The sequence below is a fragment of the Pantherophis guttatus genome, chromosome 4, assembly GCF_059756535.1.
Source record: "Pantherophis guttatus breed Tessera chromosome 4, ASM5975653v1, whole genome shotgun sequence".
In the NCBI taxonomy this organism is placed as follows: Eukaryota; Metazoa; Chordata; class Lepidosauria; order Squamata; family Colubridae; genus Pantherophis; species Pantherophis guttatus.
In genome coordinates, this window is record NC_142066.1 from 24647471 (window position 1) to 24675199 (window position 27729).

At 45.9% G+C, this 27729-nt stretch overlaps 1 protein-coding gene across 2 annotated transcripts; it reads left to right on the forward strand.

Moving 5' to 3' along the window:
• The first annotated feature begins 55 nt into the window (after window positions 1–55).
• Window positions 56–27479, forward strand: FBXL19 (F-box and leucine rich repeat protein 19). 2 transcript variants are annotated; one of them, XM_034419820.3, is made up of 13 exons: window positions 56–565; window positions 742–792; window positions 7323–7527; window positions 9440–9583; window positions 9681–9767; window positions 11274–11483; window positions 13496–13528; window positions 14905–15045; window positions 16674–17386; window positions 20545–20708; window positions 23379–23540; window positions 25532–25750; window positions 26946–27479. In XM_034419820.3, exons 3-13 carry the CDS (start codon window positions 7354–7356, stop codon window positions 27161–27163), a joined length of 2265 nt encoding a protein of 754 aa, XP_034275711.1. In that variant the 5' UTR covers window positions 56–565; window positions 742–792; window positions 7323–7353; the 3' UTR covers window positions 27164–27479. The 2 variants fall into 2 exon arrangements, with proteins under 2 accessions (XP_034275711.1, XP_034275712.1); XM_034419821.3 differs by lacking the exons at window positions 56–565; window positions 742–792 and adding an exon at window positions 1646–1949.
• Window positions 27480–27729: the final 250 nt, after the last annotated feature.

Below are 27729 nucleotides of genomic sequence, written 5' to 3' on the forward strand. Positions count from 1 at the left end.
AGGAAGCCAGGAGGGCTAGTGGGGGGGGGGACTGGAGGGTGCACCCGCCTAGGGAATGCCAATGCTCTTATCCCAAATTAGGGGTGCAGGAGGTGTCCCCCCCCAATAGGTTGTGTGTGTGTGTGTGTGGCCCAGTGTGTGAGCTCCCTCTTTGATTACTGCACGGTGGGCAGAGGGGGGGTGGGTGGGTGAGAACTCTTCTCACATATCATCCCCTTGTTTTCTCCCAAGGGCAAAGCAGGAAATAGTGGAGGATAGAACTGGAGAGGGGGAGAGGTGTGTGTGTGTGTGTGTGAGTGTGTGTTTGGGGTGGGGGGGAAACCGCTGCTATGAATTTGTAATAGCCTCTTTGGGGAGATTGGTCCGCCCCTCTTCCCCTTTTTCCACCCCACTCCTCATTTTTGTTGGAGAGGGGGGGGTGACTCGGAGCCGCACGCAACACACAGATCCTTCAGCAACTGGCTGGATCTCCTCTCTGTGTCTTCTTCCCCCCCCTTCCCTCACTTCCCACCATGACAACAAATCCAGCATTAGAATCGCCATCCACCCCATGGCCACACAGCAGGTGAGTAACCCATCTCCCCTACCTTACTTCCTAAGCCTTTCCTTGGGTTTTAGGAGAAAGGGAGGGGGGCTCCCCGCCTCCATTCTCCTCCCATCCTCTGGCACCTTTTTGCCTGTGTCTGCCTGGGTTGTGTGTGTAACAATTCTAAGATGTGCTGCATCTTTTCTCTTTTGGAGGCTGCTGATGGACGGGGAAGAGTCTTTGGTGCCTAGATGCGCTTCCCAAAGGTATGTCTGTATCCTTCCTCTGCTTCCTTCCCCCTCTCCCTCCCCCTCCCTTTTTGGCTTTGCCAAAGAATGTTTTTTTTCCCCCAAGGAATAAAACCTCCGACTCTTTTTTTTTAAGGGGCACATTCTTTCTCCCTTCCCTTCCCCTCCCCCCAACCGAATCTTCCCATTCCAAATTAATTAGCCCTTCTCCTTCCAACCCTGTGGAGCTCAGTGTTTTAAGCAGGGCTGCCCATGCTTTGCGAGCCCACTTCCCAAAATATAGATTTGTACATGGGTAGATTGTAGGTAATGCACACAGCATGTGAAAGCATCACAACAACTCAGATGCAGAAACCAGGGAGGGATGTTAAGCTATCAGGCTGGTTGCACAAATATTTTTTTGCTGAGGGTGGAATCTAGAGCTTCTACTGCCTCTCCTTCCTCTTCCCCCACCCCCACCCCGTGCCTGATCTACTATTGTGTTTTCCCCCTTTTCTTATTCATTTTAATCTCCTTTGTTGTTTTGTTTTCTTGGATATTCTTTCCTTTCCAGCTTCTGTTCTGTCACCTTGGGCTGGAGTGTTCAGATTTTTGTTGTTCCTTCCGTGAAAGGAAAAATAAAGAAATCAAGATTAGGCTGTATCATTTCGCCAGGTGTTTTTCCAAGGGACCTGGTCACCTCTAGGTAGGCTTGAGCTGAGAGGTAGCAAGGAGAGGGGATGAGCAGTGTGGCTTTGGGGTACGCGGGGGCAAACGTGGAACCAAAGTTTCTCCTCTATGATTTCCAGGGGAAGGAATTACCAGCCGTAAAACGCTCTTGCCTCTGTGTATTTCTCATGTTTTAACCGGGGAGGGGGGGGGAGGAAAGGAAGGGAAGAGAGGGGAGGTGCCGTTTCACGCCGATTTCAGGGGCCCCTCTATAGAGGATGGCTCCGGTTATGTCCATCAGGAAGCGGCGTGATCCAGAAGGATTGAGCCGAGGAGGATCGCCACCACCAAACAGCTTGACTTAAAGGCTTTTCAAAGAGAAAAGATGTGTCAAGCAGGTTGCAGCTGGCGGAGAGAATTGAGGGGGAACCCAGCAACCGGCATCATGGAAGGCCAGGTTGAGGTGTGTGGGAACCCTTGCCAAGACCGGGCCTGTCAGCTCTAAAGCCAGGCTGGGGCGTGATGAGGTATCGGAGCCAAGTTCCCTTATACATACATTTGTTTTCCCTTTCAGTGTTTTGCCTGCTCTTAAATGCTTGGAAGAAAGAGGTGGGGTGTGGGGTGAAATGATGGCAGGAGACAAAATGTTCCATCAACAGAAAGTGTGTGTGTGTGTGTGTGTGTATAAATGTGTGTGTGTGTGTGTGTGTTAGGTAGGATGAGTACGGGTTGCTCAAGCAGGAGAGAGATAGTCATTCATCCTTCATTGATTCTCTTTTATGTGCCTTCTTCCACCTAACTGTATCTTGCTGTCTCCTGGGTTAATCCTCAGAATAACACAGATTTTTTTGTGTGTGTTTTTAGAAATAGAAAACTATTTATTCATTGTAGAGTCTGATTCTCTCCCTTTCTTCCTTATTAGAAATCAATAGGTTTTCCCAGCTCTGTTGGGACACTGATAAAAAGACCCCAGGCAGCTTATGAAGGCATCTCCCCTTCACAATATTTCTATTCTATTTTATTAGTTCACGATTTTCCCTTTCAGTATGGAATTGGTTTGTTTCATTTCTGACCCTCAGATGAGATGAGTCTCCAATATAGTTAATTCTTTTGCTGTGTCCCTTTTCTCCTCTCCTCTCCTCTTGTTTCCTGTCACAGTCAAAAAAATTTAAGGGCCATGCCATATGCTAAATAAAAAATAAATTTTAAGGGCCACATTGCATGGTTTCATTTTTAAATAGAAACCAAAAAAGGAACTTGAGATTTGAACATGGCAACTGTATTTTTTTCTTTCTCTCACAAAGTCTGAAATAATTTTGTCCTGACCTGTGGCATTCTGTATTCTCCTGTCCCCCTCATAGCATTGGTTGGCAATGATAGGACCTAAATGTTGTTGGTTATTCGTATGAAAAATAGGATTTTAAAAAAAAATCATAATCTGAGCCGCTAATCTTTGATCCTTGATGGACCTAAGTTATAGTGGTAGAGAGCCTCCTGAATTATTATGTCTTTTTTCTTACATGGTTAAACCACGCACTCATCAGTGGAAGTTTTTATATGTAAGCATGTCCTCCGTAGTAGTTGCAGTTGATAATAGAAAGTTGCTTTGCCTGCTTTCTTTTGTATTTCTGTTTTTCCATTATTCCATCCTTCTCTTATCTTTCTGGACAACAGAAAAAAGACCTGAGAAATATATTGCTTTTCTATTATGCTGCCATTTTTTTTAAAAAAAAGCAGAGAGAATGCTTTTGTCTTCTAGAGTTCTTGCCTTCGGATTCTATGATTCACAGATTTTCTGGTTGACAGATCTACAGGGGGTCTAACTGAGGATTGATCTGCAAAATTTCAATTTGGGTTTTTTTCCTTTCATTGTTGTCCTTGCCAGTCTACGCTATCTCAATTTCCTGACACTTTTCTCAAATTCTACCCTCACCTTTTCAGTCGCACTTTCTTCTTCTGAAAGTAGAACTCAAGTTCTTATGTTTTAGGAATCAATCTGGAACAATGTTTTTCAATCTCAGATACGTTAAGATATGTGGACTTCAACTGCATGCTGACTGGGGAATTCTGGGAGTTGAAGTCCACACATTTAACCTTGCTGGGTGAGCTTTGGGTCTGAATTTGATTTGTGTTTCATGGTTAAACCAAATTAGAAGCTTTTTTTAAAAAAAAAAAATAGGCTCGGGATTTTGGGGACATCGCTTACTCTTCTCAATTTGCACAACAAATTTATTCTTTTTTATCTTCTTGATATTGGCTCTCATAAGATTGAAATAATTGCTGTCAAGGATATTTTTTTTCTGAAAGAGTCCTATTTTGGATAATGACATCGAAACAGAATCTGCATATCTCTAAATCATTCTAAAGCAATACAGAAAGCAGCTTTTTTATTTCATTTATAGATTCATGTCTCCTCTTTTATCTCCTTCCTGTTTGTTGTGTCTTGGGAAAAATTGGCCTATTTTCTTTTTGGCTTCTTTTATGAAAACAATGTGAGAATATCTATAAACCATGGTGACTTTCATTACATTGGTGGGAGGAGAAGACAGAAAGTAAAAGAGCCCTATCATTTGATTTAACATAATAGATCAGGGTGCCAAACTCGCAGCCCATGGGCCGGATGCGTCACGCGCTGGCCACGCCCACGCCTGGTTTAACAAAGGGGGGGGGGGAAGTTGCGATACGTCACATGATGACGCCGTGATAATGAGAGTTTAACACCCTGTAATAGATCCATTGCATTGTGTCTGTCTGTCTGTCTGTCTGTCTGTCTGTCTATCTATCTATCTATCTATCTATCTATCTATCTATCTATCTATCATCACATTTCTGAGACTGCTATCTCCCTCAAAGAGGGAGATGTTGAAACGAGATCCAACTCTCTAGCCATTTCAGGATCTCTCCCAGACTGTTCTTATATCAGTCTTCCACATTTTTGGAGATGTGGCACTTCAATCCTGTAATCTGCAATGACGTCCTACCATTTTTATAACTGCATATTGTTTTCCCTCTTTTACTGTGCCTACGTCGGTTTTTTTTTTTTTTTTAAGGCTTTTCTTTTTCCTCTTTTCATCTACAGGTAGTCCCTGACTCACAACAGTTCATTTAGTGACCGTACGAAATTGCAACGGCCTTGGAAAAAAAGCGACCTATGACCATTTTTCACAGTTAAGACCGCTGCAGCATTCCCATGGTCACGTGATCAAAATTCAGAGGCTTGGCCACTGACTCATATTTATGAGGGTTGCAGTCTTCCCAGGGTCATGTGATGGCCTTTTGTGTAATTAAAATGGGGCAAAACTCACTTAAGAAATGTTTCACTTAACAGCATAAATTTTGGGCTCAATTGTGGTCGTAAGTCGAGGACTGCCTGTACATTATTTGCATAATACCCTTAATGAAGATGGCAAGACCTACTTTGTGGTCAGCTGCTGCTAATCACAATGGCTCTATATTATACTCATTGTTATGTAATATAGTGCACCAAATATTTTGTCTCCAATGGAGTTCAGGATGCTATGCCAAAGGGGCTGTCAGAATCACGTTTTGTGACCTTCTGACAAGCAAAGTCAATGGGGAAGCCAGTTTCACTTAGTAATTTAACAACATCAGGGATCAACTTAACAACTGTGGCAAGAAAGGTCATAAAATGGGGCAAAATTCACTTAACTGCCTTGCTTAATAACAGAAATTTTGGGCTCAATTGGAGTCATAGGTCAAGGACTACTTGTATACCTGGAAAAACATGGTTGGATTTTATTCACCTCACCTGGACGACAACAGTTGCCATGATACATTGATCTTTGGACTTTAAATACCTGTCAAAAATTTATTTTTACTTTTGCCATGTTTGTAACCATCATGATGTGGTTAAGATTTGCCTCTGATTTTAGCTGAACCCTAGTGGAGGAAATACCTTGGAAATTAGGAGGCTATAAACAAATCACTTTTTTCCCCCCTGCTCTAGCAAAATGGTTTATCCCTGAGATGCGAATACGTTTTGAGGAGCACAGTCAAAAAACTAGCCACACGCAAAAGTTCTGATGTTATTCTTGAGGGGAAAAGTGTTCCTCTGTGCATGTTGAGAGTTTCTTCCAGTGAGTTTGGATAATTTTCTCCAGTTGCAGAGCTGAATAAGCATTGTTATGTGTAGCAGTATAAAGAGCAGCCTATTCTGCTCTTCGATTAATCCGTGTTTTTCAAACTTGGCAACTTTAAGATGTATGACCTTCAGGCTGGGAAATTCTCAGAGTTGACCTCCACACATCTTAAAATTGCCAAGGGTTGAAAAACAGTGGATTAAATCTGCGTTCTTTTAAACAACTATTAGGCAGTGCCAGAGTTCTTTAAAGAGGCAGAAGTTTTCGCCTAATTGGCTCCTAAACCAGTGTTTCTCAAACTTGGCAACTTGTAGAGATGTGGACCTCCCAACTTTCAGAATTCCCCAGCCAGATGTTTTCAAGCTGCCAAGATTGAGGAACGTTGTCCTAACTTATCTAAGGTTGTGGTAGCAGAGAAATTTCAGTTAGCTTTCCAGGAGTTCCTGCCTTTGAGCTCTTTGCATAACCTTCAGTGTTCACACAGACAGTCGGCAACTCATGATCTATGATCAACTGAAAACTTGAGAATGACCCTGAAAAATTCTGTTAAACGGCCCTGCTAGAACTAAATCCAGTCATCCAACTCTCTATGCCCCTAGATTTGGTTTTCTTTTTTTCATAGAACCGATGTTCTTAGATCAGTGTGCTAGTTAATATCATCGCACCTATTTTGTGTGGGAATGTACAAGTAGTCCTCGACGTACAGCCGTTCATTTAGTGACCATTCAAAGTTACAACGGCACTGAAAAAAGTGACTGATGATCATTTTTCATTCTTATAACCTTTGTAGCATCCCCATGATAATGAGATCAAAATTCAGATGCTTGGTAACTGGTTCATTCAACTCAGTCGCAGTGTCCTGGGGTCATGTGATCTGCTTTTGTGACCTTCTGAGAAGCCAGACTCACTTAACAACCAGGCTACTAACTTGTCAGCTACAGTGATTCATTTAACAACTGTGGCAAGAAATGTTGTAAAATAGGGCAAAACTCACTTAAAGAATTTTCACTTAACAACATAAATTTTGGGCTCAATCATGGTTGTACGTTGAGAACTACCTATACTGCTGATTTTAAACCATCCTTTTAAATCAAAAAGTGATGCAACATTTTTTAAATTCAGATTCATTTTGCTGTGATTAATTTTGACTTTTTTTTTCTCCTGTCCAGTATTGGTGATGGCTGATCATGTGTGACTTTGATTGCAGGACATTTTTCTCCTTAACAATGTGTTTTCTTTTTCTCCCTAATGGGTATATAGGTAGCCCTCGACTTATGACCACAATTGAGCCCAAAATTTCTGTTGCTAAGCAAAACAGTGGTTAAGTGAATTTTGCCCTATTTTACGACATTCCTTGCAGCAGTTGTTAAGTGAATCACTGCAGTTGTTAAGTTCCTAACATGATTATTAAGTGGATCTGGCTTCCCCATTGACTTTACTTGTCATAAGGTCATAAAAGGTTATCACGTGTCCGCGGGACACTGCAACCGTCATAAATCTGAACCAGTTGCTAAACATCTCAATTTTGATCACGTGACCAAGGAAATGCTGCCATGTTCATAAGTGTGAAAAATAGTCATAAGTCACTTTTTTCAGTGCCGTCATAACTTAAATGATCACTAAACGAACTGTTGTAAGTCAGGGACTACAGTTATATGAGACTCTTTATTCTTTTGTATTGCACGTCCTTCTCCTCCTCCCCCACTCCCACCTCCAATCTTCATTGTCCGTCTCATCTTGCCGATCTGGAGCACCATATTTACCTGCCTGGTTTGCCTCTTTTGCCTTTCCTCCTTGCAGCCCAGAGAGTAGCTGAAGCGGGACATAGCCAATGTCGTCCAGCAAAGGGGCAGGGGCTGGAGCTCGCCGGCGGCGGACGCGGTGCCGGAAGTGTAAAGCGTGCCTGCGATCAGAGTGTGGGGAGTGCCATTTCTGTAAGGACATGAAGAAGTTTGGGGGTCCTGGACGCATGAAGCAGTCCTGCCTGCAGAGGCAGTGCACAGCGGTAAGCGAGAGAGTCAAGGCAGCCAATGCCAATGGTGACCCATGGCAGGGAATTCTATTTGCATGCAATGTCTAACTGTTCGACTCCTGCATAACAATAGCACTTAGACTTATATACCGCTTCACAGTGCTTTACAGCCCTCTCTCAGTGGTTTACATCTGAGTCCTCATTTTATCAACCTCGGAAGAACACGGAAGGTTGAGTCAACCTTGAGCCGGTCAGGATCGAACTGCTGACATTCAGCAGAATTAGCCTGCAATATTGCAATCTAATCACTGCGCCACCAGAGCTCTTCAGAACAGTCGACTTGGTGATGCTTACTAGTTGGGGTGCCTCGTCTTGGGAATGAGACAATTCACCGCGGCCATTTGACCACGGTCAACACGCCACGACCAACTCACTGGGGGGCAATTCAACACGGCCAACTTGCCACGAGATAAATCACTGCAGGACAATTCAACAATTCAATTTAATTATTTAAAATAATTTTTGATTTTTGCCATTCGCATTTCATTTTTTTCTTCGGCATCGTTTCTTTAATGATTCTATTCCACTATTGCTTTGATATTAGTGTAACTCTTGCCCCACAGCAAATTGGCCATGGTGAGTTGGCCGTGGTGAGTTGTCGTAGACCCTCTCGTCTTAAAGGGCAAAGGTTCCTCATCCTGTTGAGGATGAAGAAAAATGTGCTCCAGATCTGATCTCCCTCGGCTAAATATTCCCAAATCCTCAAATTGGAATAGAAAAAGAAACAGAGACACATGTTTTGCCTCCAGCTCTCCCATAGCTTAAATAAAAAGGAAAAAGAATGTACGTTTCATCCCTAACCCGTCTTCAGGATCCCAATTCTAGAGTTTGTGTATATTTCTTGGTGGGTTAAAAAAAAGAAGCTTTTAAAGTGCGTGGAAAGTTAATTTGCCCGAAGAGTTTCAAACTAGTTTTCTTGACATGATTATTTTTCCATATAGTTCTTGTCTGCAGACTGATGTGGTTTAATCCTTAGCTTTTTCTGCATCTTTCACGTCTGCTGAGAGCTGTAAGTAAAGGCAGAGATGTACTGCACAAAGCAAATAAACACAATCCATATCATGTCGAAAAAGCTAGAGTGTTAAGTGGTTGCCCACTTCATATGCTAGCTTTCTGCATGCAGCCATTTCTTTCTTGAACATTCCCCCGCAGAACTCCACTTCCCTGAGACGGTGCAGCTCAGAAACTGAGTCATCCAAGGCCTTTTCTGCATGTATGAAGTTGTTCTGGAAAATCAGGTGCAGACCCCTCTCTCGTGTCTGTGTGACTGAAGTTATGTTTCATCCACTAGGCTGCTATGAACCCCTCCTGTTTCCTTTTCTATCCTGTCCTGTTTCTTCCTGTGGCTGGGACCCATATTTTAAAAACAAGGTGCAAAATGTGTTTCACACGGAAAATATTGTAAGCTGGAAGCACCCTGTTTAGAAAACTTCCTGTGAGACGAGAAGCGAAAAGCTCCCTTCCTTTTGGATTTGTAATGTTTTAAGTGCAGCTTTTAAAGTCCAGTTTTATTTGTTGCTAAAAGGCGAGCAAAGGAAGGTTTGTGGACGGGGTCCCAGCTGGCCTCCTTTGGCTCAGCTGCCTCCAGGAAAATTCCCAAAGACGATTGATGTCTACTAGGGGTAGTAGAAAGAGCTTTCCTGCTTGATTACTGCAGGCTGCTACTGCTGACTGCCGGCTGACTGCAGTTCAATTCTCGCAGGCTCAAGGTGGAATCAGCTTTCTATCCTTCCATAAAATGAGGACCCAGATTGTTAGGGGCATGATACTGACTCTATAAACCATTAGAGAGGGCTGGATGACGCTGTGAAGTGGTATATAAGTCTAAGTGCTATTGCTATTTTGCATTTCTTACATCTGACTTCCGTCCTTTGTCTCCTTGCAGCCAGTTCTACCTCACACGGCTGTATGCCTGGTCTGTGGGGAGGCCGGGAAAGAGGACACAGTAGAGGGTGAAGAGGAGAAGTTCAACCTGTCACTCATGGAGTGTACCATTTGCAATGAGATTGTGCATCCAGGCTGCTTGAAGGTGAGAGAGGAGAACCACTGCATAGTCCCCACCCCCACCCCCCACTCAGGAATATCTCACCCACTCCCTTCACCTGCACCGGTCTTTCTCTTTGCAGATGGGAATCGCTGAAGGGGTCATCAACAACGAAATTCCAAACTGCTGGGAATGCCCCAAGTGCAAGAGAGAAGGCAAATCAATGAAAGTAAGTGGTTTGGGGGGGGGGGAGGTGGGTGTCATCCTAGAGAAGGGAGAATAAAAGAGTGGGTGGGATAGAAGCCCCTTCAGGATCATTTGCTCTGAAACCAGGGGAAAGCAGGGTGGGTGGGGGAGAGAGAGAGGAGGATCCATTTGGGTCTCTTAGAGTTTTTTTCCCCCTTATTTCGTGTTTTAATTACTCACACCCATACCTTGGATTGGCATCCTTTTTCTATAGTTTTTCCTTCCCCCTGAAGAAGAGTAATGCTCTGTAGCTAAGACAAGTAGTCCTCTAGTTATGACTGGCCACTTAGGGACTGTTCAAAGTTACAATGGATCCCCCTTCCCCCCCCCCCATGGTTCTTACGGCTACCACCCTTCATGGTTACATGATCGCATTTTGGACACTTTCTGCCTCTACTCACAATGGCCATTTGTAGCATCCTGCAATCCTGTGACCATGATTTATGGCTTTTTTCTTTTTCTTTTTGCCGGAAACAGTATTCATTTCAGGTTTCCCTGCCTATTGCAGACAATGACTTAACGATTGCAGTTGCTTAATGATCCCAACAAAAAAATATCATCATATGGGGTCAGACGTGCAACAGCCTGCTTAACGAATGGCACAACTTATGACTGTGATCCCAGGCTCAATGACAGTCATAAGTCAAGGACTACCTGTAAAGATGAGGACCATCTGTAGGATAGACCCTCTGCTTCGGGCCTTTGTGCAGAACAATTTGGTTGGCTCCATTTGATGCGTTGTCCAGAAAAATCCTTATCTGGCCTGCTTCCCTCAGCCCTGCCGCTGAGCAATGTTTTTGTGTCCTGAAAGCATTGGTGAGGATTGGACAGGTTGAGTTGGAGAGAGGTTTTTCCGTGGACTGGAGAAGGTGTCATTTTGTGTGCTGCCTGCATCCCACGGATGGGGCTTCGCATGTTGGCGCGGACCAGTTTCTGGCATGCCATGGACCGGGGGTTGGGGACCCCCTGGGTTAAGCCATAAACAGCTGTTTGGTTTTGATTGAGCGTGCCCGGTGAAGGCATCCTTCTTGTGGCTTATTCATCAAAATGGGACGGAAAAAATGAGAAGCTATGCACAGTGTAAGGGACATGGTGGCTCAGGGGCTAAGACGCTGAGCTTGTTGATCGAAAGGTCGGCAGTTCAGCATTTTGAATCCCTAGTGCCGCATAACAAGGTGAGCTCCTGTTACTTGTCACAGCATCTGCCAACCTAGCAGTTTGAAAGCACGTTAAAAAAAAATGCAAGTAGAAAAGTAGGAACCACCTTTGGTGGGAAGGTAATAGCGTTCCATGCACCTTTGGTGTTGAGTCATGCCAGCCACATGACCACAAAGATGTCTTTGGACAGCGCTGGCTCTTCGGCTTTGAAACTAAGATTAGCACCACCCCCTAGAGTCAGGAACGACTAGCACATATGTGCGAGGGGAACCTTTACCTTTACACACAGCATGTGAGCCTGTTTCTGCCTCCCTTCTGTTCCCCCTCTCAGGATTCAGGGGATGGCACAGGGAAGCGGCGTTCGGACAATGGTGAGGAAGGGGTCCGGTGGAAGCTGACTGATGAGCCTGCTCAGAACAAGAAGAAATTGCCACCAGCACCGCCTTTGCCCCCGCCGCCCTCTGAGGAGAGTCCAGTCCAGACGGGTGCTCACAAGCGGAAAAAGGAGCTCCCAGCCCCCGAGACGGGACCCAAGAAGAAGGTGAATGGCTTCAGCCTATGACTGTTAGGCCCCATGTTGTGTCTGCAAGGCCAGGATCCTTCTCACTCTTTAGCCTACTCGGTGTGCTCTTGTTGGGCAAGCTTAAAACCACTTGACATGCAAGACTAGCCATTTCCTCAGCCCCGGGTATTACGTTGGCTTAGAGAGGATGGGCCGTGTCCTCCAAACCGCCCAGTGGAGCAGGGAAGCTGTCAAGAAGGTTCTGCCTAGACTATCCAAAAGTTTTATTTCTCATGCTGGTGATGCCAGGTGATCTCAGCAGACTTACAGGAGGGGGCATAAAAGCAGTCATCCGGAATGTATTTGATAGTCCCAACCAGTAGTGGGATCCTCCCGGTTTAACAACCGGTTCGGTGATCATGCGTGCCTGATGCGCACGCCGCATGTGTGTGCACAGTTTGAAGAAATCTTCACTTCTGCGTTTCTTCGGGGGAGAAACACAACTGAAGCGTGGCAATCTGCTCTGCTGCGCGAATCAGCTGAGAAGATAAAGGTAGGAAAATAGCACGGGCAGTTGGGTGGGCCCATCTGATCGTAGGGGTGAACCGGTTTGCTGATCATGGAGCTACTGGTTCACCCGAACCGGTCCAATTCCACCCCTGGTCCCAACTTTCAGCACGGATGTCCCTCCACTTCACCTCAGTTGGACAACCTCCATTGCGTTTTGTGGTCTCTTCCGATCTCTTCATTCTTCGTTAGGGCAAAGTAATTTTCTTTGACCTGCTTATCTCTCCTTCAGCTCTGTGTCTCTTTTCCCACGTAGCCCAAAAATCCCCCACTTTTTTTTAACGTGTCACATCTGTGCCTGACAGGCTCCTGGGCCATCGCAAGGAATCTTTGAAGAATCAAAGTTTTGTTCTTGTCCCTTTGATTCCCACACCCCTATGTCTCCTAATAATGTCACTTTATTTATTGTTGTGTCTACCTTACTCCCCTTCCAAAAGTTCTCGACATCTGTTACTTGATCCCAATTAAATTATTTTCCCTTCCCTGTTCCAACTGAGGCTGTTAATTAGCACAGCAGTTAAGGCTATGCTTTTCTGCAAAGCTTTTGTGTGTGGGTGTGTGTGGTGGTGATGGGGTGATGGATAGCATTTTGGGCGGGGGGAGCTGTTGGCTTGGGCAACAAAAGTTGTTATGGTGTTGCTTGTTAACTGGTTTTAGCAACTACTCCTGTTGTTTTATTGCAGACTTAATAGGCAGCATACAAATAACTGTTGGGCATCTTGGCTCAGTTTTTCTGACCTCACCTGTTACACCTCGGTGAGCCACATGATGCTGTTGGGGAACATTGGTGTTCCTCCATGTGGTGATGGATCCATACCCATATAGAGATCACCTGGCTAGATCTTAATTTGCGGTCTTTGTGCTACTTCTATCAAAGTTGATGATCAAGGGGAACTTTCTGATTCTCTGAAGGAATCATGCTAACTACACCAGGGATTGTACTTAGTCCTGCCTTGTGATTTTATGCCTCTACCCACAGTGCGCTATTCCAGTTTATATATTCCTTGTACAAACTAGATCTCTTTCCGCTCCAGTCTTTAAAAGTAGGAATCTCTGGATTGAGGGTGTGTTGAATTGTGTGGATTTGAGAGCCATCCTGGGCTTTGTGCAGCATGCTGAGAGTCACAGTTCAGCAAAAATGGTGAGACCAGGATTCCAGTTTTCCAGATTGTTTTGCTCACTTCCATTCTGGGGAAGCTCTGACAACTCCAAAAAAAGACGTATGAGCAAGTCATACTTTTATTCCTGCGCGCTAAATCGGTGTCCAACTTGGCAACTTTAAGACTCGTGGACTTTCCAGCCAGTGGAAAGACGTTCTGGATCTCTGTGCTTTTTAAGTGCTTAATTTGGTTCTCTAGGTGTTTCCCCCCCCCCCCCCCAATATTCTGAACACCAAATTCCTTACTTTTGATATTAGAAGAGGTTACTTTAAGTAACATGCTCTGGTTTAGAATTCTCATTCTCTTCTCTCTTTCTCTTTGCAGTTGAAAGGTACTCGGGAAAAACATTTGAAAAAGGTGAGTGGTTTGGTTTTTCTCACTTGGCTGGGTCTCATTATGCAAGAAGGGCCTGTGGATAAGATGCCAAGGGGGAGCTAACACCCCCCCCCCAAAAAAAATGGAGGAAGAATTTCCCTGATAACAAGAGCCAGGCAGGTCATGAATCCATGTGGAGTTACTCTATCCTCCACCAGTATGACTCACAAGACTGTCTCTACAAGTAGACCTCGACTTACAACCATGATTTTCTGTTGCTAAGCAAGACAGTTGTTAAGGGAGTTTAGCTCCATTTTACAACATTTCTTGTCATAAATACATGTCAGTTGCCAAGCATTCAAATTTTGATCATGTGATCACGGGGATGCTGCAATGGTCATAAGTGTGAAAAGTCCTCCCCCCCCCTTTTTTTTAGTGCCATTGTAAGTTTGATCACTAAACAAGTTTGGTTGGAAATTGAGGACTACATGTACAGGATGTGCTTAGATGAAATTCATCAGCTTTGCATTTACATATTGTTCAATGCCTGATCTTGCTGGGACTAAGCAAAGCAGGAATTAAGTACAGGTCGTCCTCGACTTACAACAGTTCGCTTAGTGACCGTTCAAAGTTACACTGAAAAACGGGACTTATGACCGTTTTTCACACTTAAGACCATTGCAGCATCCCCGTGGTCACGTGATTTACCTTCGGATGCTTGACAGCTGACTCACATTTATGGCCGTCTCAGTGTCCTGTGGTTAGATCATCACCAGTTGCAACCTTCTGACAAACAAAGTCAATAGGTGAACCAGCTTGACTTTTAACAACGGTATTAACAATGATTCACTTAGCAAACGTGGCGAGAGAAGTCGTAAAACGGGGCAAAACTCACTTAACAAATATCTCACCTGGCAACATACATTTTGGGCTCAATTGTGGTCGTAAGTTGAGGACTACCTGTATGCCAGGAAGCTAAAGAAGACTGCAGTACGGTGTGGTCCTCCTCCTCCAGGCATATTATTGCCAGAGTGATATTTACCCTCATGGCACCCACGAGGCCCTTCCATCCTATTTACTCTTTTTTTTTTTTTATGTATTAAGTAATGGCTGGCATTTTGTTGCCAATTCCTTTTTTTTTTTGTTTTAATTTGGCCCTTTTCCCAAGAACTGAGTCATCAAAAGATGTCTTTTTATTTGTGAGCTTGAAAGATGAAGCGATCTGCACTACCCTCGAAGGCCATCAGGGGTCCCCGCACTCCATCCTGGCCACTGTTGAAGGGCGAGCGCCAAGCCCGTTTTTGGCAGCTGCGTGACTGGCGCCTCTCACTCATCTTTCTTCCTGCTTTTTTTCCTTTTCTTTTTTCTTTTTTCTTCCCGCAGCCCATTTCACTTGTGCCGTTTATTTTTGTTTTAAGGGCGCCGAGCAACCACTTGATGGAAACAAATTGGATTCCATGCAGACCTGGAGCCGCATGGGCGGTGGTGACTTCGAGGTGAAGGGGGCCATCTCCCACCCGTCCATTCACCTGAGCCAGATCACAGCCAGTGACTTAGAGGTGAGCCGGGAGGGAGTGAGGGGGAGGGGATCAGCTCATGCCCCTGGGACAAACTGCGCCCTTACTTAAGATCTTGGCAAATCTGGGGCAAGAGAGGTCAGCTGTATTCATACAGTACTCTAAGCCAGCGACCCCCAATATTTTGGGCACGAGGAACTGGTTCCGTGAAGAGAGGTTTTTTCCCATGGAGTGGAGGGAGCATGGTTTTGTCATAAAAGCAAATTCTTTTAGTTAATTAATTCTTGTTGTTGTTGTTGTTTTTGCTTTAATTTATATGCCGCCCTTCTCCGGAGACTCAGGGTGGCTTACAATGTGTTAAGCAATAGCCTTCATACTTTTGTATATTTATACAAAGTCAGCTTATTGCCCCCACAATCTGGGTCCTCATTTTACCTACCTTTGAAAGGATGGAAGGCTGAGTCAACCTTGAGCTTGGTGAGATTTGAACTTGCAGTAATTGCAAGCAGCAGATGTTAATAACAGTGTGCTTTAGTCCACTGTACTACCAAGGCTCCTTGTAATGATTCAGCTTTCATGCTGTTCCTGTCTGCTGTTGGCTTTAACAGTCGCCTAGTGCTTCTAAAAGTTGAGCTCTGGGGAATTGCAAGCAGTTTTGTTTATTTCAAAGTTATCTTTATTTTACTTTTCTATCATATGTTCCCCTTACAGATCTGAATTACAAAATGCTTTTTGCTTGGCACTCCCACAGATAACACATTCCTAGTAACCTTGACTATCTAGCCATGAACTGTAGTTAGCATATTTAGAGAACCGACTAAAGGTTGCTTTCTTCTCATACTGGAAAATTTTTATTTATAAAATGGGTTGATACCTGGCATAAAAATCCAAAGAAGTGTAGCTGAGGCTTAACTGAAGTACAGTGGTATTGTCTTTTTTTTGTGTGTTTTCCTGGAAAGGGTGTGTGGTTTACATGAGCAAGTGTAAGGACCCTAAAAACACCTCCTATTAAGAGTCCAAATTTCTAGTTTTAATTTTGCTGGCTACTTTAAGAACAATAATATTCAGAAGGAAGATTTAAGACATTACAAGTTGTTTCCCTATCCTGATGATGTCCTCTCCCGCTCCTCCCAATATGGCTGTAGCTGTATTAGTTGAGAAGAGACAACAGATGCTGTTCAGCCACAAGGAGGAGGTAAGGTTGCAAAAAGCCAAATTAAGCAGTTATAAGTAGTCCTTGACTTACGACCACAATGGAACCCAAAATTTGTGATGCTGCCAAATCCAATTGCTAAGTGAGTTTTGCCCCATTTTGTGACTTTTTCTCACTACAGTTGAGTGATTTGTCGCAGTTGTTCAGTTATTAACACGGTTGATAAGTGAATCTGGCTTCCCCATTGACTTCGCTTATCAGAAGGTTGAAAAAAGTGATCACATGACCCCGGGACATTGCAGCCATCATAAATGTGAATCAATGGCCAAGTGTCTGAATTTCGATCACATGACCCTGGGGATGCCGCAACGGTCATAAGCGTGAAAAATGGTCATATCGCTTTTTGCAATGGCCTTGTAACTTCGAACGGTCACTAAACAGACAGTTGTAAGTCGAGGATGGACCTGTATTGAATAGGTTGAGAAGTTTTTCACCACACTCTTTCCTTTCCTGCCAGAAACCAAAGGGACCACCGGGGCCTTTGGAGCCCTCTGCCCAGACAGACAAGTCCCATCAGCGGGAGAAGTTGGAGCGCTTCAAGCAGATGTGCCAGATGTTGGAGCGGGTGAAGAACAGCAGCAGTTCCAGTTCTAGTTCGGACTCTGATTCTGACACGGATTCACGGGGCTCCGATGGTTCTAGCGGAGGGGTGTCGAGCCGAGCCAACTCCCCAACCACCCGTTCGCAGCGCTTGGCTGCCCTGGGCTTCAGTGCCAGTGAGGACGAGGAGGAGGAGGAGGAGGACGAAGAGGAGGGTGGGCGGCGCAACGGCGGCTCGGAGACGACACGTAACGGGAAACAGCCCAAAGCTCGGGGGAACTCTCAGGAGAAAGAGAACAATCATCGCCCGTCCAGCAGGGGGAGCGAACGGGCCAAGCAGCAGGCGGGAGGCCGGAAAGCCGGCCGGCCTGCTGGACAGACAGGGCTCCGCATGGTAGCCCGGACTCAGTTTCTGAACTGGCCTTTGGTGCCGTCCCCTCCCAAGCCCCTGCTGCAGCTGGAGAGGCACGTGATCCGGCCTCCCCCAGACAGCCCTGAACCCGACTCCCTGCCCTTGGACAGCGGCTCTGACCATATCGTGCAGCGGGACATTTGGTTGGCCGTTTTCCAGTACCTCAGCTATCGGGAGCTATGCGTTTGCATGAGGGTGTGCCGGACATGGAGCCGTTGGTGAGTGAGCGACTGAGCAGAGACATTGACCTGGCAAGCTAGAGAAGTAAAAGGGGCGGGGGGGACACATACACACAACAACACAGTGGATGGTGTGGTCGACTAAGAGGGGAGAAGAGGCTGTGGGATCAAATTTGATGGCTGCCTCCTGGCCCTTTTCTTTGCAATGAATATCAGACCACAGGGCTATCTTGATCCGCTATTTGGCCGGCCTTTCTTCCAGCAGGATAGGAGGCTCGGGTTCAACAAGCACATTCTGTGAACAAATGAGGAGGCGAGGGAGAAAAATGGCAAGTGTGTATCGCAATAGCACTTAGATTTATATTCTGCTTCACAGTGCTTTACAGCCCCCTCTAAGCAGTTTACAGAGTCAGCCTATTGCCTCTAACAATCCGGGTTCTCATTTTACCGACCTCGGAAGGATGGAAGGCTGAGTCAATCTTGAGCTGGTCAGGATCAAATTCCTGGCAGTGGGCAGAGTTAGCAATAGCAATATCACTTGGACTTATATACCGCTTCACAGTGCTTTTACAGACCTCTCTAAACGGTTTACAGAGCCAGGATATTTGCCCCCAACAATCTGGGTCATCATTATTCTCGCCTCAGAAGGATGGAAGGCTGACTCAACCTTGAGCTAGTGAGATTCGAACTGCCAAACTGCAGCTAGCAATCAGCTGAAGTAGCTTACAGTACTGCACTCTAACCACTGGGCCACCACAGCTCATATACCCAATCAATTAAATTTAATTGATTTTAAATTGGGTTTGTTTTAAACTGCGGCCAAAAATATTTAATTATTTTAAACTGTTTTTAAATTTTGTATGTTTTGTTTTTATTCTGGCTGTTCACCGCCCTGAGTCCTGTTGGAGAAGGGCGGTATACAAATTGAAACAAATAAATAAAATAAAATAAAATAAATACCCAGAAATCCATGAAGAGGCCAACTGTTAATGGAATTAAAAACTCACAAATGAAGGCAAAAAAGCACGTGTCCCAGGATAATATTGGGAGTCAGTTACCGGGACCAGAGATTTAATCTTCCGAGATTTCAGATCGTGCTGGGACTCATCCTCAGGTGAACAGAAAGGTGAGAGAGAAGTTCCCCAAGGATGGGGGTTCCAGCACAAGTCCAAAAGCTCAGAAGATTAAACCTCTGGTCCCGGTGATCGACCCAGATTGGATTCTGCAACATTAAAAACTGGCAATTAACATGGAGGTTACAGAGGTACAATTTATATGCATGCACCAGGGAGTTCTGCACTGCACATCTTGGCAGGTTAGTCCCTGAGCTGTTTTGTGCATCATGTCCCATGTGACCCTCGTCATTCTCCTCCCTAAATACCAAAAAAAATCACCATTTATTCAGGGTAGCCGTCTCTGTACGGAATGAGTTCTCTCCATACTGAAAAACTTCCCATGTCAGAGTTGAAGACTTATTTCTATAATCATAGGTCATAAAATAGAAATGCTTCTGCTCCAGTTTGACCTCAACACAGTGGTGAAAACGTAAAATTTGTTACTGCCGGTTCAGTGGACGTGGCTTTGGGGGAGGGGGTGGTGGTAATGTGACTGGATGGGCGTGGCCAACTTTTTTTTTTTTTACTTTTTTAAAGCATTTTTTACAACCTATTTGGGCGAATAGGTTGTTAAAAAATGCTTTTAAAAGGTTAAAAAAAGGCTCTGACGATCACCCGGCACAGCTGTGATCGTCACAGCCTTTTTTTACCTTTTAAAAGCATTTTTTTTACAACCTATTCGTCCAAATAGGTTGTAAAAAAATGCTTTTAAAAGGTTAAAAAAAGGCTCTGATGATCACAGCTTTGGCACGCGGTCATCAGAGCCTTTTTTTTACCTTTTAAAAGCAGGAAGAAATGACACCCGGGCAGGTGGGCGGAGCCTCACGCTGCCATCGCTACCAGTTCTCTGGAGCATCTGACACAATCGCTACCGGATCGCCCGATCCTGTCCGAACCGGGAGCATTTCACCCCTGCCTCAACAGCATCGTACAAATAGATAAAGGCAATCTTCCATGTACCTGCCTCTGAGCAACTTCATGCTCCCTCAGAATATAAGTATGCTGATTAATGAATCAAAGCTTTAATCGAGGGATACGTAACTTTTACCCAGGTGGCTCTGTTTGCATTTTGAACGGTATGTCAGAGGCCACACACCCCAGTAACAGATGGGACCAGGACAAAAGTTACCGGTGTTTATTTTTTTTAAAAAAAAATTAAGGGTAATGTATTTATTTTGTACATTTTATTAGATTGATTCGACCATTTCAAATGCATGGGAGGCTAACCATATTAAAAGTAGGTAAAAAGTGTACGTACACACAAACACATATATATGTATACATAACAAACACATATACACACACATACATGTACACATCATGTTTTCCCGAAAACAAGAGCCTGTCTTACATTTTTTTGAACCCTGAAATAAGCGCTTGGCCTTATTGCCATGTGCTCAAAAGCCCAATTGGTCTTATTGTCAGGGGATGTCTTATTTTGGGGGAAACAGTGTATATATGTGTGTACGTATGTATGTATGTATGTATGTAGCAGTTCAAGCAATGGAACCAGCAAACTGCAGAAGTGGTGAGAGACCTTCAGTGCATGCATTCAAATGGAGGCTGGACAATCATCTCTCTGGGTTGCTTTCATTTGGATTCCGCTGCTGAGGAATTAGAAATACAGGTAGTCCTTGACTTAAAACAGTTTGTTTAGTGACCATTCAAAGTTACAACGGCACTGAAAAAGGGAGACTTATGACTGTTTTTCACAGTCACGGCCTTTGCAGAGTCCCCATGATCATGTGATCAAAATTCAGATGCTTGGCAGTCATGTGTATGACTGTGACTGTGTCCCAAAGGTCACGTGATCAATTTTTGCGACCTTCTGGCAAGCAAAGTCCGCGGGGAAGCCAGATTTACTTAACCAGCTGCTGTGAGTCACTTAACAACTGGCCAGAAAGGTCGTAAAGTGGGGTGGGGTGGGGGGGAGTCACTTAACAAATGTCTTTCTTAACAACAGACATTTTGGGCTCCGTTGTGGTCGTAAGTCGAGGACTATCTGTAATTCTTTCTGACTCTTAACGATTCTGGAGCTTAGTGAATCATTGTCTCCTTTTGGCCTTCCTTCCCTCCTCCCAGGTGCTGTGACAAGCGGCTTTGGACGTACATCGACTTGAGCCATCGGAAATCTATCACTCCCTCCATGCTGAGCGGAATCATCCGAAGACAGCCAGCCAGTCTTGATCTGAGCTGGACCAACATCTCCAAGAAGCAGCTAATGTGGCTCCTGAACAGGTTGCAAGGTATATTTGGGGACGAATTGGGGGGAGGTGGGAGGCTTAAGGGGGAGAGAGATGAGGTGGTAGCCAACGCTTTCCTTCTTTTGAGCACTTATATTTTATTTCCAAATCCAGTTGTTTCAAGGGTTTGACAATTCTGCAAAACTCCCAGATGCCATCCAGAGATTTTTTTTAAAAAAAAGACAGCTCTGGCCAAAATCACTACAGGTAGTCCTTGACTTAGAACCATTCATTTAGTGACCGTTTTAAGTTACAACGGAACCGGAAAAAGTGACTTATGATGGGTTTTCTCACTTAACAACCATTGCTAGCCTCCCCGTGGTCACATGATCAAAATTCGGATGCTTGGCAGTTGTCTCGTAATTACGACGTAATTGCAGTGTCTAAGGGTTCTGTCATCCCCTTTTGCGACCGTCTGACAAGCAAAGTCTCAGTGGGGAAGCCAGATTCACATGAACAAACTTGTGACTAACTTAACAGCGGCAGTGATTTTACTTAACAACCGTGGCAAGGAAGGTTGTAACACGGGGCAGAATTCATTTAACAGATGTCTCGCTTAGCAACAAATTTTGGGCTCTGTTGCGGTCGTAAGTCGAGGCCTAGCTAGAGGGAAGCCAAATCTCACCAGATTTGAATTCCATTTGGAACAAGGGTGTGCTTGAATCAAGAAATGCAAATTCCAAAGGTTATCCCAGAGAATTCAACTCCGCATATTTATTTAAGGAAAAGTGAATCCAGTGTCTTCGTTTGAACCTGAACGAAGTTCTCAAGGGCCCTCTCTCTTTAAGTTGGCTTAACCCTTTAGGATTGGGGGAGGCATTCGCGATCTGAAGTCCCTGCCCTTCGTGTTAATCTGGATGTAAGAAAAGGCAATCGAACAGTCTCGAGGCTTTAAAGGGACAGATAGCCAGAATTTCTGGGCGCAGGAAATTCTTAATTTGAAACAAATTCAAGAAGCAAAGAACCTGCGCCAGGCTAATTTCCACTGCAGTGATGACCCTAGATGTCCTAATTCAAATGACAGCTTGGGAGAGGGGGGGGGGATGGAAACTAATCAAGGAGAGAAGCAACCTGGAATTAAGGAGAAACTTCCTACCAGTGAGGACAATCAAACAGTGGAACAGCTTGCCTTCAGAAGCTGTGGGTGCCCCATCGCTTGAGGTTTTTAATAAAAAATGGAATGAAATGGAATAGAAGCCAAGAGACGAACCTATGGCACGTGTGCCACAGGTGGCACGTGAAGCCATATTAGTGGGCATGCGAGCGTTGCCCTAGCTTATCTCCAGTGCGCATGTGCACACAGGCCAACTGATTTTCAGGCCTTCTGGGCCCACTGGAAGTTGGGAAACAGGCTGTTTCTGGCCTCTGGGGAGTGGGGAAGGCCATTTTCACCCTCCCCAAGCTCCTAGGAAGCCTCTGGAGCCTGGGGAGGGCAAAAAATGGGCCTACGTGCCCACCGTGCCATCATGTGCTAAAAGCAGGGCGAGCGCGGGAGGGGTTGCGCACGCATGCGCAGGGAAGCTGGGCACATTGAATTATGGGTGGGGGTCACATGCGCGCGCGACTCCCCCCCACTCCCCCTGCTTTTGGCACGCGACAGCAAAAAGGTTAGCCATCCCTGGACTAGAGTAAAACTTAGTTGTCACTTTAAATGTAAACTAATCAACATACATCAAAATGAAATTTCGTTGCATTCAGCTCTCAAAAGATAACCATTGTGCATAAACCCACATACACACATATATATGACACAGAAAATATCACAGTCTAGTTTGAGTGTATACATATACACGGCGAAAAAAAAAGGAATCCTGTGAATTTACAAGATGGATGGCATAAGGACTGGACAGTCACTTGTGTAAAATAGCATAGGGTCTCCTGTTTGTGCAGCGCTTTGGACTAGAAGACCTCGAAGGGCCCTTCCAGCTCTGTTCTGTTTGATTGGTTGAGAACACTGCTGCTTTGCCAAAACCACAATAAATAATCTTAAGCTATCTGTGTGGCCAGGGAAGGTTTGATAAGGTTTAATAGCTCTAAATCCTGCGATTTTTTTCCTTTTCCACTTGCATCCTCTCAAGTGGAGCCAGGGAGGTGGCATGTGGCTGAGAACTTAGTCTTAACGTAGCTCGCGCAGCTCAGTTGTAGGAAGGGGTGGAATTTGAGGACAACAGCAAAACCAGGACAGCCATTTTGATTTGTGGGATAAAGATAAGGATTAACCCACAAAAGTGAGAAGAGCATTTCCGGAAACATCGTATAGCAGGGATCCCCAACCTGTGGGGTGCACTAGTGGGCTGTGACTGATTTGCAACTGCGCCATGGAAATAGCCGAGCATATACGTGTGCACACTTCATTTGTGTGAGTGGCAGATGCGTGTGCACGCTGCTCATGTAAATGGAGCTGCACACACACTTGCTTGCCGACCATTTGCCTGAGCTATCCCCGTTCCCCCTCCCCCCGCCAATCCACAAAGCAAGAAATGTTGGGGAACTCTGTTGTATACGACAGGATGTGATCTGGGAGGCAGGAATCAAAACTTTGGGGTGGAAAGGTGAGTTCATGGTGGGAATACAGGGGAAGGAGCCATGGGGCGGGGGTGGTTAGGAGCAGAGAGAAATAGCTTGTTTGTAAGGTTCTCTTTCCCCCCACTTAACGTTCTCTTCTCCCAACAGGCCTTAAGGAGCTTATCCTAACAGGCTGCTCTTGGTGCTCCGTGTCGGCCCTCGGCACCGCCAACTTCCCCTCCCTACAGCTCCTAGATTTGCGTTGGATTGAGGATGTCAAGGATTCTCATCTCCGTGAGCTGCTCTTGCCTGCCACAGATGCCAAGCCTGGTAAAGCTACCTGTACTGGAGGGAATGATCTCTAGGACAGAGGGAGGGCAGGGATATCTGAGCAGCTATTTTACCACCTTTTCTTCCCAACCCAAGGAAGTGGAAAAGCCTGCCAGGTAATCCATAGGTACCCTCCGGCACCCCCTTTCCATTCCCCACAGCAAAGAAGTTTCGTAAGATACCTAGATGTGAGAACGGCTGAAATCTTGCGGGATGTTGACATTGCTGCATGAAATCTCTCAAGGCTTTGCCGATCTTTAAAAGTGGTTGTGGAGGCAGGCTGAACGTAAGCCTCTAGAAAAATTGTCAGCACCTGCTCCGAGTTGACCAACATTGGCTGTACTCAAAACAGTGCACTGAGTTTCAAACTAGCCGTTCCCGTTTTAATCTCTCCTATCTCACAACACAGCCCATGATAGGGGCAGTTTATGATTCAGAGTGTTAGGTGGACCTTTGTATCAAGTTGTTGGGAAACTGTCAAGCACCAGAGAAGTCAGGAGATCCAGGCAGTTCAAATAGGTATAAAGAGTTTTTGTAAATTTAAGCGCTCTACAAGAATCTATTAACAGCTAAAGCAATTTGATGGTAAATAAGGAATTCGTGACGATCTGGATTTAGATAATCTTGTGGGTGGCAAAGGGACTCATGACTAATGACACGTTTGACCCCTCCCTCGGGCTCAGCCTGGTCATCTCCTACAGGTATGGTAAAATCAAAAGGAATGATTGGGATCATCTAGTGAAGTCCTCTGCGACATGCAGGTGAACCAATTAAACCAAGGGAAGTGGCTTGTCCATCCTCTTCTTCAAAAACTCTAGAAATGGAAAATCCATAGATGTGCAGATCTTGCCACCAAGATGTTTCTCCTTATACTTAGACAAAACGTATGTCCATTATTCTGCAAACCTTCTGGTTTACCACAAGACTTGGAGTTTATCACTTCTGGCATAGAATTGCCTGCAATCTCCACTCCAGCTATTGTGTCTCAGAAATCTCTCAGCTCCTATAGGGGCCTTTGGTGCACTGCAGGCTGGAGTAGCCCAATCTGAATTCTTGAACTGTGAATTGGGGTGTCCCAGGATTGAACAGCTGCAGATGCTGCTGCTGCTGCATGTTTACTTGAGGCACCAAGCCCAGAGTCCATTCCATGTCCTGAAGAGCCTTCAAGTTTGGGCGGCTAAAACTGCTAGAGATGGCTAGCCTGAAGCTCCCTCAGCACGTGTGAGATTTCACTCGCCCAGCAGCTGCTGTTGGCAGGTGTCTGGGGGAGGCAGCAGGGCAGAAAATCTCCTTTCATGGCCCTCCTGTAGGGAAGAGGTGAACAAGGTGGGAGAAGGCTAAGAGGATCCTTCCCTGCATTGCCAGTTGAGTGCTTCCAGGCTGGGAAGCTTCTGCAAAGGCAGCATTGCACTGGAGATCCTTTTGCCTGGAGTCCTGCCAGAGCACGGCAAAATCTTCATGGACACTGAGGAACATCCCAAATTCATTCTGTCAAGAAGCAGTTTGAGGGCATCCAATACGTCTGGTTTGGAGAGAGCCGGGTGGCCTCTTCATTTTAGGAAAGAAAATCTGATGGACTCCATGGTCGTAGTCCAGGGGTCAGCAACCCGCAGCTCTTGAGCCGCATGTGGCTCTTTCATCCCTCTGCTGCGGCTCCCTGTTGCTGGTCGGCTCCACAATTGATAGGGCTTTTGGATAGGACAGGCAGAGGAAAAAGGACGCCGTGCTAGGTAGGAGGAGACAGTGATAGGGGAATTGGACTTCCGGTCGGCTCCAAAATTGAACGGGGGCTTCCAGTTAGGACCTTTGTGGCTCTTTGAGTGTTTAAGGTTGCCGACCCCTGTCCTAGTCTCTCCAGTGAAACAAATGTGTGTCGTTTGCCCAAGCCTGTTAAAATAAGCTTTTTAACTAAGTCATGCACCTGCCATTCAGGGCAAAGGTCCCGGCTTTTCCCGTGAGGATCATTCCCCTCTCTTTTCTCACCCTGCTAGGCCAGACAGACAGCCGGGGCCGACTCCAGAATGTCTCTGAACTACGGCTCTCCGGACTGGACATCACAGACGCATCTCTGCGCTTGGTAATCCGGCACACCCCTCAGCTTGCCAAACTGGACCTGAGCCACTGCAACCATGTAGGTGACCAGTCTGTTAACCTGCTGACCGCTGCTAATTCTCCACTCCGAGAGACCCTCGCTGAACTCAACCTCACCGGTGAGTTCTTTTTTTCTTTTCTTTTTTTTCCTTCCATGGCACGCTTGCAACCCTGTTTTTCTCCTGTCGCCCCTTGTCCAGGTCCCATTACCAGATAGGGTCTTTGGATGATATTGGTAGTCCTTGATTTAAGATCACAATTGGAACTGGAGCTTCTGCTGTAAATTGCTGCAGTTGTAAGTCAAGCCAGACCCAGTTTTACAGCAATTTTTATGGAAGTCGTTAAGCAAACCTCATGGTTATTAAACGAATCTGCTTAACAACCATCATGACTTAAAACCGTGATTCTAGACACAATTATGGTCATAGATTGAGGATTACCTGTGGTGGCGGTGACATTGTCCCACCGTGCCACTCATTGTCTATGTTCCTAAGAATGTGCCTGTTACTAATTTGTTGAGGCGAATTGTCTTTCCCCCTATAAAAGCAGCCCTAATTCCTGTCCAGTTTCCTTAGCCAGGCCCCATCTCCCCACAGCAGGATCTGCTATCTTGTGATCTCAGAACATGGTCTCAAACCATTGTTATTTCATGGCCTCCTGTTCTGGAGGACCCTTGGTGATGCAGAGGTTAGAATGCAGTATTACAGGCAAACTCTGCCCACAGCCTGGAGTTTGATTCTGATAGAGCTTAGCGTTGACTCAACCTTCCGTCCTTCCAAAGTCAGTAAAATGAGGACCCAATTGTTGACAGCAATATCCTCAGAGGTGGTATTCAGCCAGTTCGGACCAGTTCACCCGAATCGGTAGCAGAAATCATGGGTGGGCCAACACCCACCCCACCCCACCCCGGCTCTATGCCATCCTATTTAGGCATGTTTTTGAGGCCCGGCGCATGCGTGGAAGCAAGTGTGTGTGCGCAGGGCGAACCAGTAGTAGCATAATATGAAACCCATTGCTGAATATACTGACTACATAAACTGCTTAGAGAACGCTCTAAAGCAGTGGCCCCAAACCTTTTCGGCACCAGGGACCAGTTCCATGGAGAGAGGTTATTCCATGGACCGAAGGGGTGTGTGGTTTTACATGCTGCCTGCATCCCACAGATGGGGATTCACTTGTTTGCGCGGACCTGTTTCTGGCATGCTGCAGACAGTGCTGGTCCACAGACCGGGGGTTGGGGACCCCTGCTCTAAAGAACTGCGGGGCGGTATATACCATAAGTCTTATTGCTATTCCTTCTTCCTGCCCTGACAGGATGTAACCGGCTGACGGATCAGTGTCTGCCCCTTTTCCGCCGCTGTCCACGCCTCTCCCGTATCGACCTGCGTTCCTGTCACCACATCACGACGGAGGCCTGTGCCCGATTTGCCGAGGACTCGGTCTCCAACAGTGGCGCCGTGCCCCCCGCCCCTGGCGCATCCTCACCTCCTTTTCGTTGCCCCGAGGAGAAATTGCTGCTGAAGGACAGCTAATACTCGCCCTGGGGTGGAGGCGCAGAAAGACTCAACTTCACCAGTCCGACCGTCGGACACGGACTCTGAGAGAACCTTTTTACTTAAAGCCATGCACTGAACCGGAGTGGCATCTCCACCCCCTTACTTGTGCAGCAAAGAGGGTGCGGGCGGGGGGGGAGTCGTGCCCCCTTCCCTGGGCCTGGCCCGCTGTGGGCCGGGTGGCCTTTTGCTCCATCCACTTGTTCCTGGACAGCCGCGGAGTAAGTGGGGGTCCGGGGTAGCCTTGTCGCTTTACAATGCTGGGGAAATGTGTTCCTCCCACCATGCACTGCATCCTCCCTCCCCCTCCCCCGCCTCCAAATATCCTTCCGTGCCACCATTGGTATACCCCGTTATCTCGGGGCGGCAGGGGAGGGCGGGAGTTGACATTCAGTCTTGAAATGCTGGCTCGGGAGGAAGGCAGCTTCTTTGATGGGGTCGGAAAGATTACGTTTTTCCAGGCCTGTTCCTTGTCCAATGCAAATGTGCACTCCAACCTCATCAGTCCTCCCCCCTCCCACATGCTGCCTTGATGATTTTTAAAG